Genomic DNA, 15,282 nt, shown 5'->3' on the forward strand with positions numbered 1-15,282 from the left:
AGATAGAGAGACGAGACTAAGGGCCAGAGACTATACAGTTGTGGACGGCATAGTCAGATATAGGGACAGCCTATGGGTTCTTGACAGTGATTCTCTTCGAGCAGATATCCTGAGTGAGGCCCACAGCACCCCGTACTCCATCCATCCAGGGAGTACAAAGATGTATAAGGATTTGCAGACTCTTTATTGTTGGCCAGGCATGAAACGGGATATTCTGCGATTTGTCTCCGAGTGTTTGACCTGTCAGCGGGTTAAGGCAAAGCATCAGAGTCCTGCAGGAAAGTTGAGACCACTCCCTATTCCCAAGTGAAAATGGGAGAATATTATCATGGATTTTGTGACAGGGCTTCCGAGGACTATTGGGGGATACAATGCCATTTGGGTGATTGTTGATCGGCTCACTAAGTCGGCTCATTTCTTACCGATCAGGAAGACATTCACCATGACTCAGTATGCAGAGCTGTACATCAGAGAGATAGTTAGACTGTACGGGAATCCAGTGTCCATAGTGTCAGACAGGGATCCGAGGTTCACGTCTGCGTTCTGGAAGAGTCTTCACCAGGCTTTGGGTACGAAGCTACTGTTTAGTACCGCTTTCCATCCTCAGACAGACGGTCAGTCAGAGAGGGTGATTCAGATTCTGGAGAACCTACTCCGAGCATGCATGATCGACTTCCAGGGCAGCTGGGAGCCGAAGATACCTCTAGTGGAGTTCACATACAACAACAGTTATCAGGCATCGATAGGTATGGCTCCATACGAGGCACTCTACGGGGAGGAAGTGTAGGTCACCAGTATACTGGGATGAGGTAGGAGAGCGACCAGAGTTGGGGCCGGATATTGTCAGACAGACAGCAGACCTAGTGGCCAGGATTAGAGACAAGATGAGGACTGCACAGAGCCGTCAGAAGAGTTATGCTGATCTGAGATGGCGGGATCTCGAGTTCGCAGTAAGGGATCATGTTTTTTTGAAGGTCGCACTTATAAAGGGTGTGATGAGGTTCGGGAAGAAAGGCAAGCTCAGCCCTAGATTCATCGGACCATTTGAAACCCGAGAGAGAGTTGGGACACTCGCATACAGAGTTTCGTTACCGCCGAATCTGGCGGGAGTTCATAACGTGTTCCATGTCTCCATGCTGCGAAAGTACACGTCGAATCCTTCACATGTGCTTAACTATGAGCCACTTCAGCTGACACCGCACTTATCATTTGAGGAGAGACCTACGCAGATTCTGAACAGACAGGAAAAAAGACTCCGGAATAAGGTGATCCAGATGGTCAAAGTCAAGTGGCTGAATCACTCTAAGGAGGAGGCCACGTGGGAGACAGAGATCGAGAATAGGAGTCACTACTCGGAGTTATTTGGTACGTTCTAACTTCGAAGACGAAATTTTGTCTAGGGAGGGAGAGTTGTAAGGTCCGGGAATTTAATTCACGTAACCTGACTGCATGCAATCTAGGATTTTATTTTTTATTATATGTTTAATTATTTTTATGCATGATTCATGCATGATAGGATCTAAATCATGAAATTTTTAACGTTCACGTATTAGGGTTTTTTTTATGTGCATTTCACGCTCGATCGAGGATCGGAGACCGAAGAAGATTCAGAAAAATTATTTTTTCACACGAGTTATTTTTTAAAATTAATTTAAAACGTTTTAAGTATATTTTTCAAAAATAGAAATTTTTGGGTATTTTTATTCGTAGGATTTTAATTTCTAACGGTACGTGAATTTTATCTAATCGGTGGACGTTTTGATGTTTCGGTTTATATTTTCAAAATCTTTCCAAAACGAAATATTTTTTAGGAGTGCGGTTGGATTTACTAGGCCTACTTTTAAGATAATTAGACATAAAACTTTTTTTTAAACCTTTAATTATAATACTAGGATCCATTAATTAATTGATTAGCTATCTAATTATTATATAATAAACCCTTAACCTCCCATAACCCTCCACAACCGATGAATTCCCGTCACGTTCCCATCCTTTCATAATGCCCACGGTTTCAAAGGAAAGCAATCGGTTGAAGACCCACTATCCATTGTTATCTATATAATTAAGTATCATTAACTCTAAACCTATCATTTCCACCTCCACTCAACCGCTCACCCCTCCAATCAGCAACCCTCTTCGTGTAAGCAACAGCTAAGGAATTCGGACATTCAAACTTAAGCACCTCCTACACTTCGATTCCTTCGAGCATTGGTGCATCTTAAACACAACAGGCACGCTTTGTATCTCCATTTCTGCATCGAATATGTCATATATGTTCTGAAATAACTAGTTCAGTTGCGAAAACCGTAGATCAGTTAATGAAGCCATGTCATTATTTGTGAAGAAATTCGGTAAATTTATGAGAAGAAACCAAAGTTCATTCCAGAGGCAATATCAGAAAAACAATTCAAAGGATGAACCAAACTCTTGCTACAACTGTGGCAAGACGGGCCATTTTATTGCTGACTGTCCAAAGCCAAAGAAGGACAACAAACATTCAACTGAAAAAGGAAAGAAATCAGTTGTATACAAGAGAAGAGATAGGAATGATAAGAGATCATTCAAGAAAAAGCATGAGGTTCTGCTAGCTGAAGAGAGCAAATCAAAATGGGCAAATTCTAACAGTGAAGAGTCAAAAGCTGAAAGCTCGAGCAGTTCTAGTGATGAAGAAGAAGTGAAATGATTAATGGAAAATGATGCTTAACTGGAGTCTAAAAGTAAACAGGTATTTGACTTCAGTTCTACAGACTTTACACGTGATGAACTCATTATTACACTGCATGATCGTAAATGAGTATCACAAACTTGCTCGCTCATTTGAAAAAGCCAAAGCTGAGCAAACTGATCCCAAAGACAACAAAACTAAAACTGATGATTCAGTTGAATTGTTGAGTCTGAAAAAAGAGATTGCGAAGCAAAAAGCTGAAATGATAGAGAATCAATCCTTGATTCATCAGTTTAAAACTGAAATTTCAAAACAAACTGCTTTGATTCAAGCTTGGAACAAGTCTTCAGTCACACTAACTGAAACACATGGTATGCAAAAATCAGTCTCACCAAGTCAGCTCATTTCTTGCCGATAAAGACGACATTTTCCATGACACAGTATGCAGAGCTTTATATCCGGGATATAGTCAGATTACACGGGATTCCAGTTACCATAGTATCTGACAGAGACCCGAGTTTCATGTCATCCTTTTGGAAGAGCTTGCATTTTGCAATGGGGACGAAATTGATATTCAGTACAACATTCCATTCTCAGACAGATGGTCAGTCCGAGAGGTTAATACAGATTTTAGAAAACTTACTGCGTGCATGTGTAATCGATTTCCATGGGAATTGGGAATCGAAGTTACCACTAGTGGAGTTCACCTATAACAATAGCTTTCAGTCATCAATAGGTATGGCTCCCTACGAGGCATTATACGGAATGACGTGCAGATCGCCTATTCATTGGGATGAAGTCGGCGAGAGATCAGAGCTTAGTCCAGAGATTGTCCAGCAAACTGTAGATGTAGTAGTTAAGATACGGGACAAGATGAAGACTGCCAGAGTCGTCAAAAGAGCTACACTGACAAGAGGAGAAGAGACCTTTAATTTGCCGTAGGAGATCTCGTCTTCGTAAAAATAACACCTATGAATTGTGTTATGAGATTTAGGAAAAAGGACAAGTTGAGTCCGAGATTCATAGGTCCGTTCGAGATTCTCAAGAAAGTTGGAACACTAGCCTATCGAGTAGCACTGTCGCCGAATCTGGCAGGTGTACACAATGTGTTCCACGTTTCGAAACTAAGGATATACATGGCAAATCTTTCACATGTACTAAGCTTTAAACCGTTACAGCTATCACCGAACCTGTCATATGAAGAAAAGCCTATTCAGATTTTAGACCGACAGGAGAGGAGACTACGAAACAAAGTTACCAAGTCGGTCAAGGTCAAGTGGCTGAATCATTTCGATTTCCGGCGAAGAAGCTACCTAGGACACCGAAGCCGACATGAGGAGTCGCTACCCGGAACTGTTCGGTAAGCCTTAATTTCGAGGACGAAATTTATTTAAAGGAGGAGGAACTATAGTGCCCAAAACTAGTACACGTAAACCTCGTGCATGATTGAATTAATTAATTTATTTAAAAATCTAAGTAATGCATACTATGTGTTAAATTATTTTAAATTCATACACATTCATTTTACTATGCAAATTTAAAAATGTTTTCTCGAGCCTTAGAATTTAGAAGAATATTCGATACCGAACTGGGGAAAGGAGATCGGAGACAATTAAGATATTAAAGAATTTAAGTTACACTTTTATTTTAAGTCAAGAAAATAGTATTGTTTTGAAATTTTTATAAATTCTAGTATTTTTAGCGCTAATTTAATTTACCAAGTGTAATGCAAATATTTTATAAGGATTTTTATGCCATAATTAATTTATTTAATTAGTATTTAAGTTGGATTAAGATTTTGAGTATTTTATTTAACAATTTGCAAAAAAAAAAAAAATGGGAGATATTAACCTTTTGAATTGGGGATTTAAAATTTGTAAATTTGGCACCTAAACTTTTTATTAAAGGGAAAGATTTTTAGTGCATGTTTAAATATTTGATTAGATTTTTAATCTACCTAAAACACCTAATAGAATCTATAAGAAAGAGTCCTAAGTCTACCTTGTTCAAAACGTATACAACTCTCGGCCACATCTTATACACCAAGAACACACACTCACACACACAAAACACCCATAGTTGGCCGAGAATTTCCCTTAGGGTAGGAGGAAAATTTTTGGTCTTCTTCCATCAGAACCTCCAACTGATCACTCCCACAATATTACTTGATTAGTTTAGCCATTTTCTAGCAAGAAAAACGCAGCACAACGCCCTCCGATCTCCCACCACTTTCCCCACGACGATATTCGACGGTTCGAGCGTTTAAAAACGCAAAAACATGTCTAAAGCCTTCTTTAACGCATCGATTGTTAGAGTAGGTGCCCGTCGAGCCAAGTGTTGGCCGAGTTTTCACAATGAAACTCTATGTATAAGCAATCTTTATTTTAGTAATATTTGAAATTATTATTTTGGCACATCTTTATCTGTATACACATGCTAGTTGCATAGATAAAGCCCTTGAATATACAAATAGTATAAAGAATATGAGATGCTCATATGATGAGTATCATGAAACTCATATTTGTAATACTGTATATTCTAAACGGTTCCTAGTCGATTCAGCCGCCACTAAGAAGGATATAGGCCGCTCGAGTTAGAGACTAGTATCTGCGATGTGAGTACCATGTTTCATTGGTAGGGGACATTGTGATGTCCGAGCATGCAAATAGGTGCTCCTGGTAGAGTGCACTGAACAACCCTCCATTAAAGGACTTTCCAAGTGGTTCTCACTTATCGAGTGGAAACGTCCTAGTTTATGGTTGTACACCATTAGTCCTTATGACCCGGGACAACATTGAGACTCTATGTGCTAGCATTTCACTTTGACTTGTTTACCGACTCTTATGGGGTCATCAGGTGGCAAGGTTGGGTGTCATGTCGAAACATATAGGAGTCGATGCATTGTAGTCGGAGATTCACCGCTTACCTTCGGGTATGGATATCCTATGTGTTATCATGTGTATGTAGGTTGAAATCTCTGGCCAGAGTATGGTGGTAATTATGAAAGGGGTTTCATAGATTACACCATCGATGCAACTACGACATGACACATAGTATCGATTCATTGACAACTCTCGATAAACCAATGGTTGTCGAATCGATCGGGATATATGAGTTGAAGGGACCGTACTGTACGCTAACCATAATTGAATGGTTCTTGCAGGCACTATCATTTGATACCTAGGGAATCATGTAAGCGATGCTGCTAGGCGTTTAACATGATTGGTTGGGTACTATCAGACTTGAGTTCTGACGTTCTTGTTATCAAGGAGTTGATAAGTAAGAATGGAGCAATTGGGGTATGCTCATATAAGGACATGTTTAGTCCGAATCACATGGAGATGTGAACCCACGGCTAGTTGTATCAATGAACCATTGAGGGCCACACAAGTACTAGCTTTCTAGATCCCGTTGAGAAGTAAAAATAGTTCAATGTGTTGAACGGCTTATAAAGGAGTTTATAAGCATAAGGAAAATTAGAAGTATGACTTCTATAAAGGAGAAATTAGTTCAATGTGTTGAACGGCTTATAAATGGGTTTATAAGCGTAAAGAAAAATAGAAGTATGACTTCTATGAGAGAAATGTAAATTTTAATTTATGGAAGTGTTCCTAAATTAAAAGTTGGCCAAGTGAATAATGTATTTGAAAATTGTGATTTTCATAAACATTATTATGGACTAAATTAAATTAATTCAAGTGTTGAATTAATTAAACACTAGTGGACCTAGTAGAGTCCAAATAATTAAATTAATTCAAGTGTTGAATTAATTAAATCATATTGAGTCTTGTAGAGCCCAATAATAAAATAATTATTCAACTAGTGCCTTGAGTAAATTCAAGTAATACTTAATTAGTCTCAAATATGTTTGAGATAATTAAATTTAGTTCATGAATTTTTAATTGTTAAAAATCAAATAAGATTTGCATGCATGGGAGATGAAAAGTTGGGAGACAACTTTTGCAATGTCCAAGGCAAGGCATTGGAATACACCACACCTTTTCCCACAACCAAGACTAGTCTTGAATCCTCCCATTTTTAAAAGGGGTTGGCCGAAAATATTAAGGGGCATTCTCCAAGTATTCTCTCCATATTTTTCCTCATTTTTGTTCTTCAATTGTTAGAGAAACAAATCTCTTCTCAAAGAAAAATCCTCATATTTTTCTAGTGCAAAATATGAGGGGATCTACCTAGTTGGTGGTGGGCTTAATAGTTGAGCAAGGAGTGCTCAAAGGAAGCTTGTAGATTTTTCTTTCCATTCAAGAGCCAAGTTGTTTACAACTTGGTTGGAGCCATTACATCAATCTTTGAGATCGATAGGTAATTTTCTAAACACACTATGAATGTCATATTATTGTGTTTTATTGTATTTGCTACACAAATCTTAGGGTGGCCGAAATTTTGTATGAAAAATCGAAAATTTTTGTGCTTCCGTTGCGCTTCCGGTCACCGTAACCGATCCTCTTTCATCGATCATGTTATATATTGATATTTGATGATAGAATTGAATGAGAAACAATTTTATATGGCTGCATATGAATCAAAACAGTTTTAAAAAGATTTTGGACATTTATGCTTGGAACTCACGTATTCTTCCAAATCTTGGTGGCGTGAGCTTCGGCTGGGATTCTGGACGTGCTGATGCTGTGTGGGTATGATGTGGAGTGTGTTTAGACATGGTTAGTGATCTGGTGAGGGTTAGAAATGGCCTGGAGCGACAGCACAGCCACTGGAAATGAATAGGGCCTGTGCGATTCTTTTTTGTTGTTGCATGTGTACAGGGCTGTAGGCTTCGGCTTTATGGTTTTAGTCAGGGGCTGGGTTTGGGCTCTTTTCTATGGTCTAGGCAGTCTCTAAGGGTCCTAGGATGATCCTAGTTAGGGTGGTTTAGGGTCAGGTTGTCTAGGGAAAGCGCTGGAAACAGAAACACTACAGCTGCGCAGGTGCATGTAAGGGGCTGTAGGTGGTTTGCTTGTGCGGTTCAGTGCATGGGCTGGTTAGGGGCTGTTGGCTATGGTTTGGGGCATGTCTTAGGGTCCTAGAGTTAGCCTAGATGTGGTGATTCATGGGCTGGATGGTCAGGTAGAGCGCTGGAACCAGAAACTCGAAAGCTGCACAGAAATTGGCCTCACATGAGGGGCTGTCACGTTTCTGATTTTTTTGGGGCTTAGGCGCTGGTTCTGAGTACAAAGGGTTTTAACCATGGTCTTATGTTATGTCTAAGGGTCGAGTCTAGGGCTTGGTTCGGGTTCGATTCGAGTCGGTTTACGCGTGAAGTCGTTAGAAGCGCACAAGGGTCGTAGCACATTTCCTTGGGGCAGCTTGGTTTCTATGGATCGTAGGTTTTTTTGATTCGATTATTGTTTGGGGATAGTTTAGGCTGTTGGACAGTTGGTGAGGGTGTTGGCTAAGTATGGTTCGAGTCCCGAGTCGTTCGGTAAGTCATAGGCTATTTTAATTAATTCAGGAGTCGCATGTATACGTTTGGGTTTTGTGCTAAGTTTAGTGATTTAAATTTTAAGGTTAACACCAACGAAGTCTACGATGCTCATAAATATGTATCACATGCAAAATAATTATTTTTTAGCTATGCGATTTGTCGTGGCCAAATTATGTTACGAGATTGGAAAGCAGTAAAGTATGACCGGTGATCTCTCCACTCGGTAAAGTATGACCGGGGACTTCTCCACTCAGTAAAGTATGACCGAGGATTTATGTATGTGGGAGTGGACATCCGGTCGAAAGGTTGTGGTGATCCCTGTCGGCACAATACTGTGGTTGAGTTTGATCAAACGATTTATGTGTATGGGCCACTTGCATTGAACAGAACTCTACGCAAAATTATTTACGTATATGATTATGCATAACAAGTACGCAGGGAAGTCGCTTTATACATATTTATGCCTATAATATTTTATGTACAAGCTAAGTTTAAATTGCATGGATTTTTATTATGTATTATTCGTTATTCATGGTTTATGCATGCTGAGTCATTAGACTCACTAGACTTGATCGATGCAGATGATGTAGTTGAGGAGACAGAAGGTGGTGAGCAGTGAGCAAGATCGGGCCAGTGGCAGTGCAAACCCAAGGACTTTTTAGTTTAAGTTATATTATTACATACGTTTTTTAAATTATTTACTCTGAATTTTGATTATTAGGATTGGTGGATTGGTGATAAGCAAATTAAATTTATAATTTTGTTAGACTATTTTTAAATTAAATTAGTAAATTATTTTGGATTTTAGGATTAATCCGATGTTGGTGATTTATTTTAAATGATGGAGTTTTAATATTAATTTTATTTTAGTATGAGTAGGGACGACTTCTAATAAATTATTTAATAAGAAAATTCCAAATTTTTCCGCAAATGTTAAAGTATTATTATTTTAAGAATCGGTTCGTCACAGTTGGTATCAGAGCGCAATGTTTTCTGATAGAGGGTTTTGCCACTGCTGGTTGCGAGAAGCTCATGAAATCGCGTCTCAAGTCTGTAAGTTTTTACGATTTTAAATCCATTAAGTATTAAGTACAAGTTCCTTTAAACTGCATGTTTAAGTTTTTGAATCACTTTAGCATGTTATATAAGTAATTCGGTTATGCATGTTGGTTACGTGTTAGATTAAATTGTGGTACAGTATGCCTCCTAAACACGTTATTGACCGTGAGAGTCGTGAGGCTCGTGTTGGCAGAGAGCTTCCCCTCCACGTCCACCACCAGAACTTCAGGCTCATATGCTCGCAAGTATGACTTAGTTTTTTGCACAGTTTTCGAGGAACAATACTGAGGTGGATAGGAGGACAAGGCCTGAGGCGGTGTATGAGCGATTCCGTAAGATGGACTCCAAGGACTTTGGGGGTACGACTGATCCTATGGTGGCAGAGGGATGGATTAAGTCCATAGAGATGATCTTTACCTTTATGGAGCTGCAGGAAGCTGATAGGGTTAGATGTGCCACTTATTTGCTGAAGGACGATGCTCGGTTATGGTGGGAAGAAGCATCAGTGTCGGTGAATCTGCAGACTCTGACTTGGGAAGGCTTCAAGGAGGTTTTCTACTCCAAGTACTTCACTGATGAGGTACGCTCCCGACTGACTAGAGAGTTTATGACATTGACACAGGGAGACCGCAGTGTTGCGGAGTTCGTGAGGAAATTCGAGCAGGGGTGTCACTTCGTGCCCCTGATAGCTAATGACGCAAGGGAGAAATTGAGGCATTTCATGGATGGTTTACGGCCGATCTTGCGCCGTGATGTTCGCTTAGCTAGTCCTCCTACTTATGCCATTGAAGTTACCAGAGCTTTAGCGGCTGAACAGGATTTGAAGGACATCGAGACTTATAGGCAAGGCAAGAGGCCCTTCCAGGCACCGCAGCGACAAGTTCAACAGCCAGCTAAAAAGCTGTTTAAAGGGCCTAACAAAGGAAAAAGGCAGCAACCATAGAAGAAGGCCGCTCATAAACCTACTGAATATCCGGTGTGCCCAAACTGGAGTCGCAAGCATGATGGAGAGTGTCTATGGGGTTCTGTAAGTGCTTCAAGTGTGGATCCACTGACCACGTGCCCAAGAACTGTCCACATTGGAAGCAGCCGACTCAGGGCCGAGTCTTTGCAATGCATGCCGAGGAGGTAGACCCAGACACTACACTCTTGACAGGTAATATAATTTATTTAGCGCCATATTATTTGTTGGAATTTATTTTGCATGGTTTGAATTTTTGGGTATATTAGTAGATAATTTTCGAAATTTGCACGAGAACTTTAGGATAGTGGATTTAGCCTATACATGAGATTAATTTAGCCTTTTTGTGAATTGTTGGGTTGAGTATATGCTAATATTATCTCAGGGAGGATCTATATAGCGGGAGTAGCCACAATTGCTCTATTAGATTCCGGGGCTACTCATTCTTTTATATCAGACGACTTTGTGATATTTTTTGACGTCAAGCCCACCAGGCTCGACGTGAGTTATTCTGTGACCGTTCCATCTGGAGAAAAACTGTCTACTTCTAGTGTGGTCAGAGACTTGAGTCTCGAGCTACAAAGCCACACAGTCTATGTTGACCTTATAGTATTGCAGATGCCCGAGTTTGACATCATTCTAGAAATGGATTTGTTGTCAAAGAATGGAGTAACAATCAACTTCCAACAAAAATCAGTGAGGGTCAGACCATTAGGTGAAGAGGATTTTGTGTTGGAGCCAAGTGGACGCAACAGCTTACCACGGATGATATCATGTCTTCAGGCAAGGAAGCTTACGCTTAGGGGCTGCCGAGCATTCTTAGCGAGCATTATTTCAGCCTCTGATGCTACTAGTCAGACAGTAGCAGACGTCCCAGTTGTCAGATACTTTCCGGACGTCTTTCCTGACGACATTAAGGGTATCCCACATGAGCGCGAGGTGGAGTTTTCTATAGACATTATGCCGGGTAGCGTGCCAATCTCCAAGACACCATATCGATTAGCGCCCACAGAGATGAAGTAGCTCAAACAGCAAATACAAGAGCTATTGGACAAAGGATTCATACGCCCTAGTTACTCACCTTGGCTAGTACTCTTCGTGAAGAAGAAGGATGGAAACATGAGGCTTTGCATCGACTACCGAGAGCTGAACAGAGTTACAGTGAAGAATAAGTACCCACTGCCTAGGATCGAGGACTTATTCGACCAATTGAAAGGATCTTCTGTGTTTTCTAAGATAGATCTTCGCTCCGGGTACCATCTGCCTCAAGTCTCTGACCACACTAGAAGTAGATAGTGCACAAGACAGCCTTCAGAACTCTCTATGGGCATTACGAGTTCCTAGTGATGCCGTTTGGATTGACAAATGCTCCAGCGATCTTCATGGATCTCATGAATCGCGTATTTCAGCCTTACTTGGATCAGTTTTTCATCGTATTCATTGATGACATCCTCATTTATTCGAAGAGCCATGAGGAGCATGGACAGCATCTACGCACTGCATTGCAAGTACTGTAGAAGCGTAAGTTGTTTGCAAAATTCAGCAAGTGTGAATTTTGGTTAGAGAATGTGGTATTTTTGGGACATGTTATTTCTAGTAGTGGTATTGAAGTTGATCCGTCCAAGGTAGAAATAGTAAAAGAATGTGTTGAGCCGAAGAACGCATCAAAGATCTACAGTTTCTTGGCTTAGCGGGTTACTACAGAAAATTCATTCAAGGATTTTCTTCTATTGCAGTGCCACTCACCTCATTGACGAAGAAAAATGTCAAGTTTGTATGGAGAGATACTTTACCGAGTGTAGAGGTCCCCGGTCATACTTTACCGAGTGTAGAGGTCCCAGTCATACTTTACGGCTTTCCAATTCCGTAACATAATTTGGCCACGACAAATCACATAGCTCAAAAATAATTATTTTGCATGTGATATATATTTATGAGCATCGTGGACTTCATTAGAACACCGTGGACTTGCTGTCGTAACTATAAAATTTAAATCACTAAACTTGGCACAAATCCCAAACGTACACATGCGACTCCCGAATTAATTAAAATATCCTACGTAGATAATCAAATATAGAAAAGATAGATATATAGTTTTTTTTATCTTTCTGCATCGCCCAAAATCTCATTTTCACTAAAAATCCTGGTTATGTCGCATTCTAGCAAATCTTTCGATAATTTGTAAGAAACCTTTTCAAATTAGAAGACAAGAACAAAACACAAAGAAATTAAGAAAAAAATATAATTAATATAATTTAATATAATAAAGTTGATTATCATAGGTATATTTCGTGTAGAAAGATGAATAAGTCCATTTATTTAGTTCTACATTCCTTGGACTTAGTCTATATACTCACTTAGATATATAGATATTTATTACTTCTATAAAGAATTTTCAAATTCAATTTATTAAGAAATTGAATTGAATAATAAAGACCAATTCGTAATAATTACAATTTTGAATTATAATTATTATAAAAATGATATAAAAAAAATAATAACAGGTGCAAATAGTAAATCGAGGTACCCGATTTTATGGCAACTTTAATTTTTCCCTCTATTTTTGTGCCTTTAGTAGGCCTAGTATTTCCGGCAATTACAATGGCTTCTCTATTTCTTTATGTTAAAAAAACAAGATTGTTTAGATCTGAGGGGACCTAATCTCATCCTTTTTTTTTAACTTCTACTTGCTAGGATAACACAGATATTTATTTCTTTCGGGAAATGGAAATATGGTATGACATGTTATTTCTAAAGGAAAAAGCTATTATGCCTGCAGAAAATGATCTATGGGAAGATAAATTCCAGCTAGTTTCAAATAAAGCAGGATCGTTGGATACCTAAAGTTGGTGGATCCATCTGTAATATGTATATTTAGGATTTAAGGAAGGATATGTTATTAGTTTAGATCTAACCAATTTGATAAATTACTCCGATGGAACTCTCATCAAACTAGAGTTCCTTCGTAAACAAAAAAAAAAAGTAAAGTCAAAATAATTTGGGGTATTCTTTCAATTCTAATAAAATTAAATCGGATGAAGTATGAGTTGGCGATCAGAACATATATGGATAGAACTTATAACGGGGTCTCGAAAACTAAGTAATTTTTGCTGGGCCCTTATCGTTTTTTTAGGTTCATTAGGATTCTTTTGTTCCGGCTCAGCAAATTGTTTTTTTCCACAAGGCCTCGTGATGTCTTTCTACGGGATCGTTGGTTTCTTTATTAGTTCCTATTTGTGGTGCACAATTTCCTGGAATGTAGCTAGTGGTTATGATCGATTCGATAAAAATGAGGGAATAGTGTGTATTTTTCGTTGGGTATTTCCTGGAACAAATCGTCGCATATTCCTCCGATTCCATACAAAAGATATTCAGTCCATTAGAATAGAAGTTAAAGATTATATTTATGCTCGTCGTATCCTTTATATGGACATCCGAGGCCGGGGGCTATTCCGTTGACCCGTACTGATGAGAATTTTACTTCGCGGGAAATTGAACAAAAAGCCGCCCAATTGGCCTATTTTTTGCGCGTACCAATTGAAGTCTTTTGATAAAAAGAAATGGGCTGAAGAATGAATGCTTTCTCAGCAGGAGGTAAAAATTCATGTTTTTTCTATAACATAATTTAACTGAAGTTTCATCAAAACGTTCAATCGACCCTTTAATTTATCCTTTCTTTTGTGTTCCATTACTAATACTAACCAATAAAGGGTTTTTTTAATAATGATAACTGGTCCATATCTGTCTTGTTTTACCACTCATTTTTTTTATCATCACAATATATTTCTCTCAATTATTCTATTCTTGGATATGGGTAATCGTTGGAATTTTTTCAAAATATTATATATTTTTATAGAAAAAGAATTCTTTCGTTTCAAAATATCAATAATATTCATTTTTTAAAGTGTCTCCTTTCGGTCATTCATCAAAAGGAGACACTTTAAGAAATTTGATGAATTGATATATCTGGAAACAATATTTTTGATTATTTCTAGATTCGAATTCAAAGCGGAGTCGTAGTCTATTTTTGTATTCGTTCTAGATTCACACAAAATCACAAATAAAATAGATTCATAGGTTTGATACCTTGTCTAGAACTCATGGGTAAAAGAAATATTCGATCACATAGAGTCTACGAATGAAGTGGGTTAATTAATAATACACAGACGAAAAATGGAAAAAAAGAAATCATTCATTCCTCTTTTGTATCTTGCATCTATAGTGTTTTTGTCATGTTGGATTTCTCTCTCATCATTTACTAAAAGTATGGAATTTTGGGTTACTAATTGGTCGAATACTGATCAATCCGAAATATTTTTGAATGATATTCAAGAAAAAAATTATTTTAGAAAAGTTCATAGAATTAGAGGAAATCCTCTTCTTGGACGAACTGATCAAGGAATACTCGAAAATACATCTACAAAAGATTCCTATAGGAATCCACAAAGAAACGATCCAATTAATCAAGATACACAATGAGGATCGTATCCGTATGATTTTACACTTCTCGACAGATATAATATGTTTTGCTATTCTAAGCGGTTATTCTATTTTAGGTAATGAAGAACTTGTTATTCTTAACTCTTGGGCTCAGGAATTCCTATATAACGTAAGCAATACAGTCAAAGCTTTTGCGATTCTTTTATTAACGGATTTATGTATCGGATTTAATTCACCCCACGGTTGGGAATTAATGATTGGTTCTGTCTACAAGGATTTTGGATTTGTTCATATTGATCAAATCATATCTGGTATTGTTTCCACTTTTCCAGTTATTTTCGATACTATTTTTAAATATTGGATTTTCCGTTAATTAAATCGTGTATCTCCGTCACTTGTAGTTATTTATCATTCAACGAATGATTAATAAATGATCCACCAATATGAATCTAATCAAATTATAATGTTTCTTAATGTATAGTTCTACATAAGCATTAAAAACTTTATACCCGGGGGATTTTCATCCTATATCATTCCAGTAAAATGATTCCAGTAAGCAGAATCGTGGATAGGGAATTATACGAGCGACCTACCCAATTTATTGTAGAAATTTTCGGATCAATGATTAGACCATTCAAATTAGAAATACTTTTCCTCGGATAAAGGAACAGATTACTCGATCTATTTCTGTATCGCTCATGATATATATCATGACTC

At 38.2% G+C, this 15,282-nt stretch overlaps 2 protein-coding genes across 2 annotated transcripts; both read left to right on the top strand.

Moving 5' to 3' along the window:
* Positions 1 to 328: 328 nt before the first annotated feature.
* LOC140820769 (uncharacterized) lies at positions 329 to 1,376 on the top strand. Its single transcript, XM_073181112.1, has 3 exons — positions 329 to 614; positions 814 to 1,000; positions 1,082 to 1,376. Exons 1-3 carry the CDS (start codon positions 329 to 331, stop codon positions 1,374 to 1,376), a joined length of 768 nt encoding a protein of 255 aa, XP_073037213.1.
* Positions 1,377 to 10,181: 8,805 nt separating this feature from the next.
* On the top strand, positions 10,182 to 11,148 carry LOC140820770 (uncharacterized). Its single transcript, XM_073181113.1, has 2 exons — positions 10,182 to 10,320; positions 10,511 to 11,148. Exons 1-2 carry the CDS (start codon positions 10,182 to 10,184, stop codon positions 11,146 to 11,148), a joined length of 777 nt encoding a protein of 258 aa, XP_073037214.1.
* The last annotated feature ends 4,134 nt before the right edge of the window (positions 11,149 to 15,282 follow it).

This window comes from Primulina eburnea, unplaced genomic scaffold (assembly GCF_022965805.1).
Source record: "Primulina eburnea isolate SZY01 unplaced genomic scaffold, ASM2296580v1 ctg142_ERROPOS2300000, whole genome shotgun sequence".
Taxonomy (NCBI): Eukaryota; Viridiplantae; Streptophyta; class Magnoliopsida; order Lamiales; family Gesneriaceae; genus Primulina; species Primulina eburnea.

What these genes read in the sequence shown, in the direction of transcription:
- LOC140820769 (XM_073181112.1), top strand. Translation starts at nt 329, where the DNA reads ATGGATTTTGTGACAGGGCTTCCGAGGACTATTGGGGGATACAATGCC. An exon ending in TTTCCATCCTCAGACAGACG is followed by an intron (nt 615 to 813) that starts GTCAGTCAGAGA and finishes GGGATGAGGTAG; the next exon opens with GAGAGCGACCAGAGTTGGGG. An exon ending in CTTATAAAGGGTGTGATGAG is followed by an intron (nt 1,001 to 1,081) that starts GTTCGGGAAGAA and finishes ACTCGCATACAG; the next exon opens with AGTTTCGTTACCGCCGAATC.
- LOC140820770 (XM_073181113.1), top strand. Translation starts at nt 10,182, where the DNA reads ATGGGGTTCTGTAAGTGCTTCAAGTGTGGATCCACTGACCACGTGCCC. An exon ending in AGACACTACACTCTTGACAG is followed by an intron (nt 10,321 to 10,510) that starts GTAATATAATTT and finishes ATATTATCTCAG; the next exon opens with GGAGGATCTATATAGCGGGA.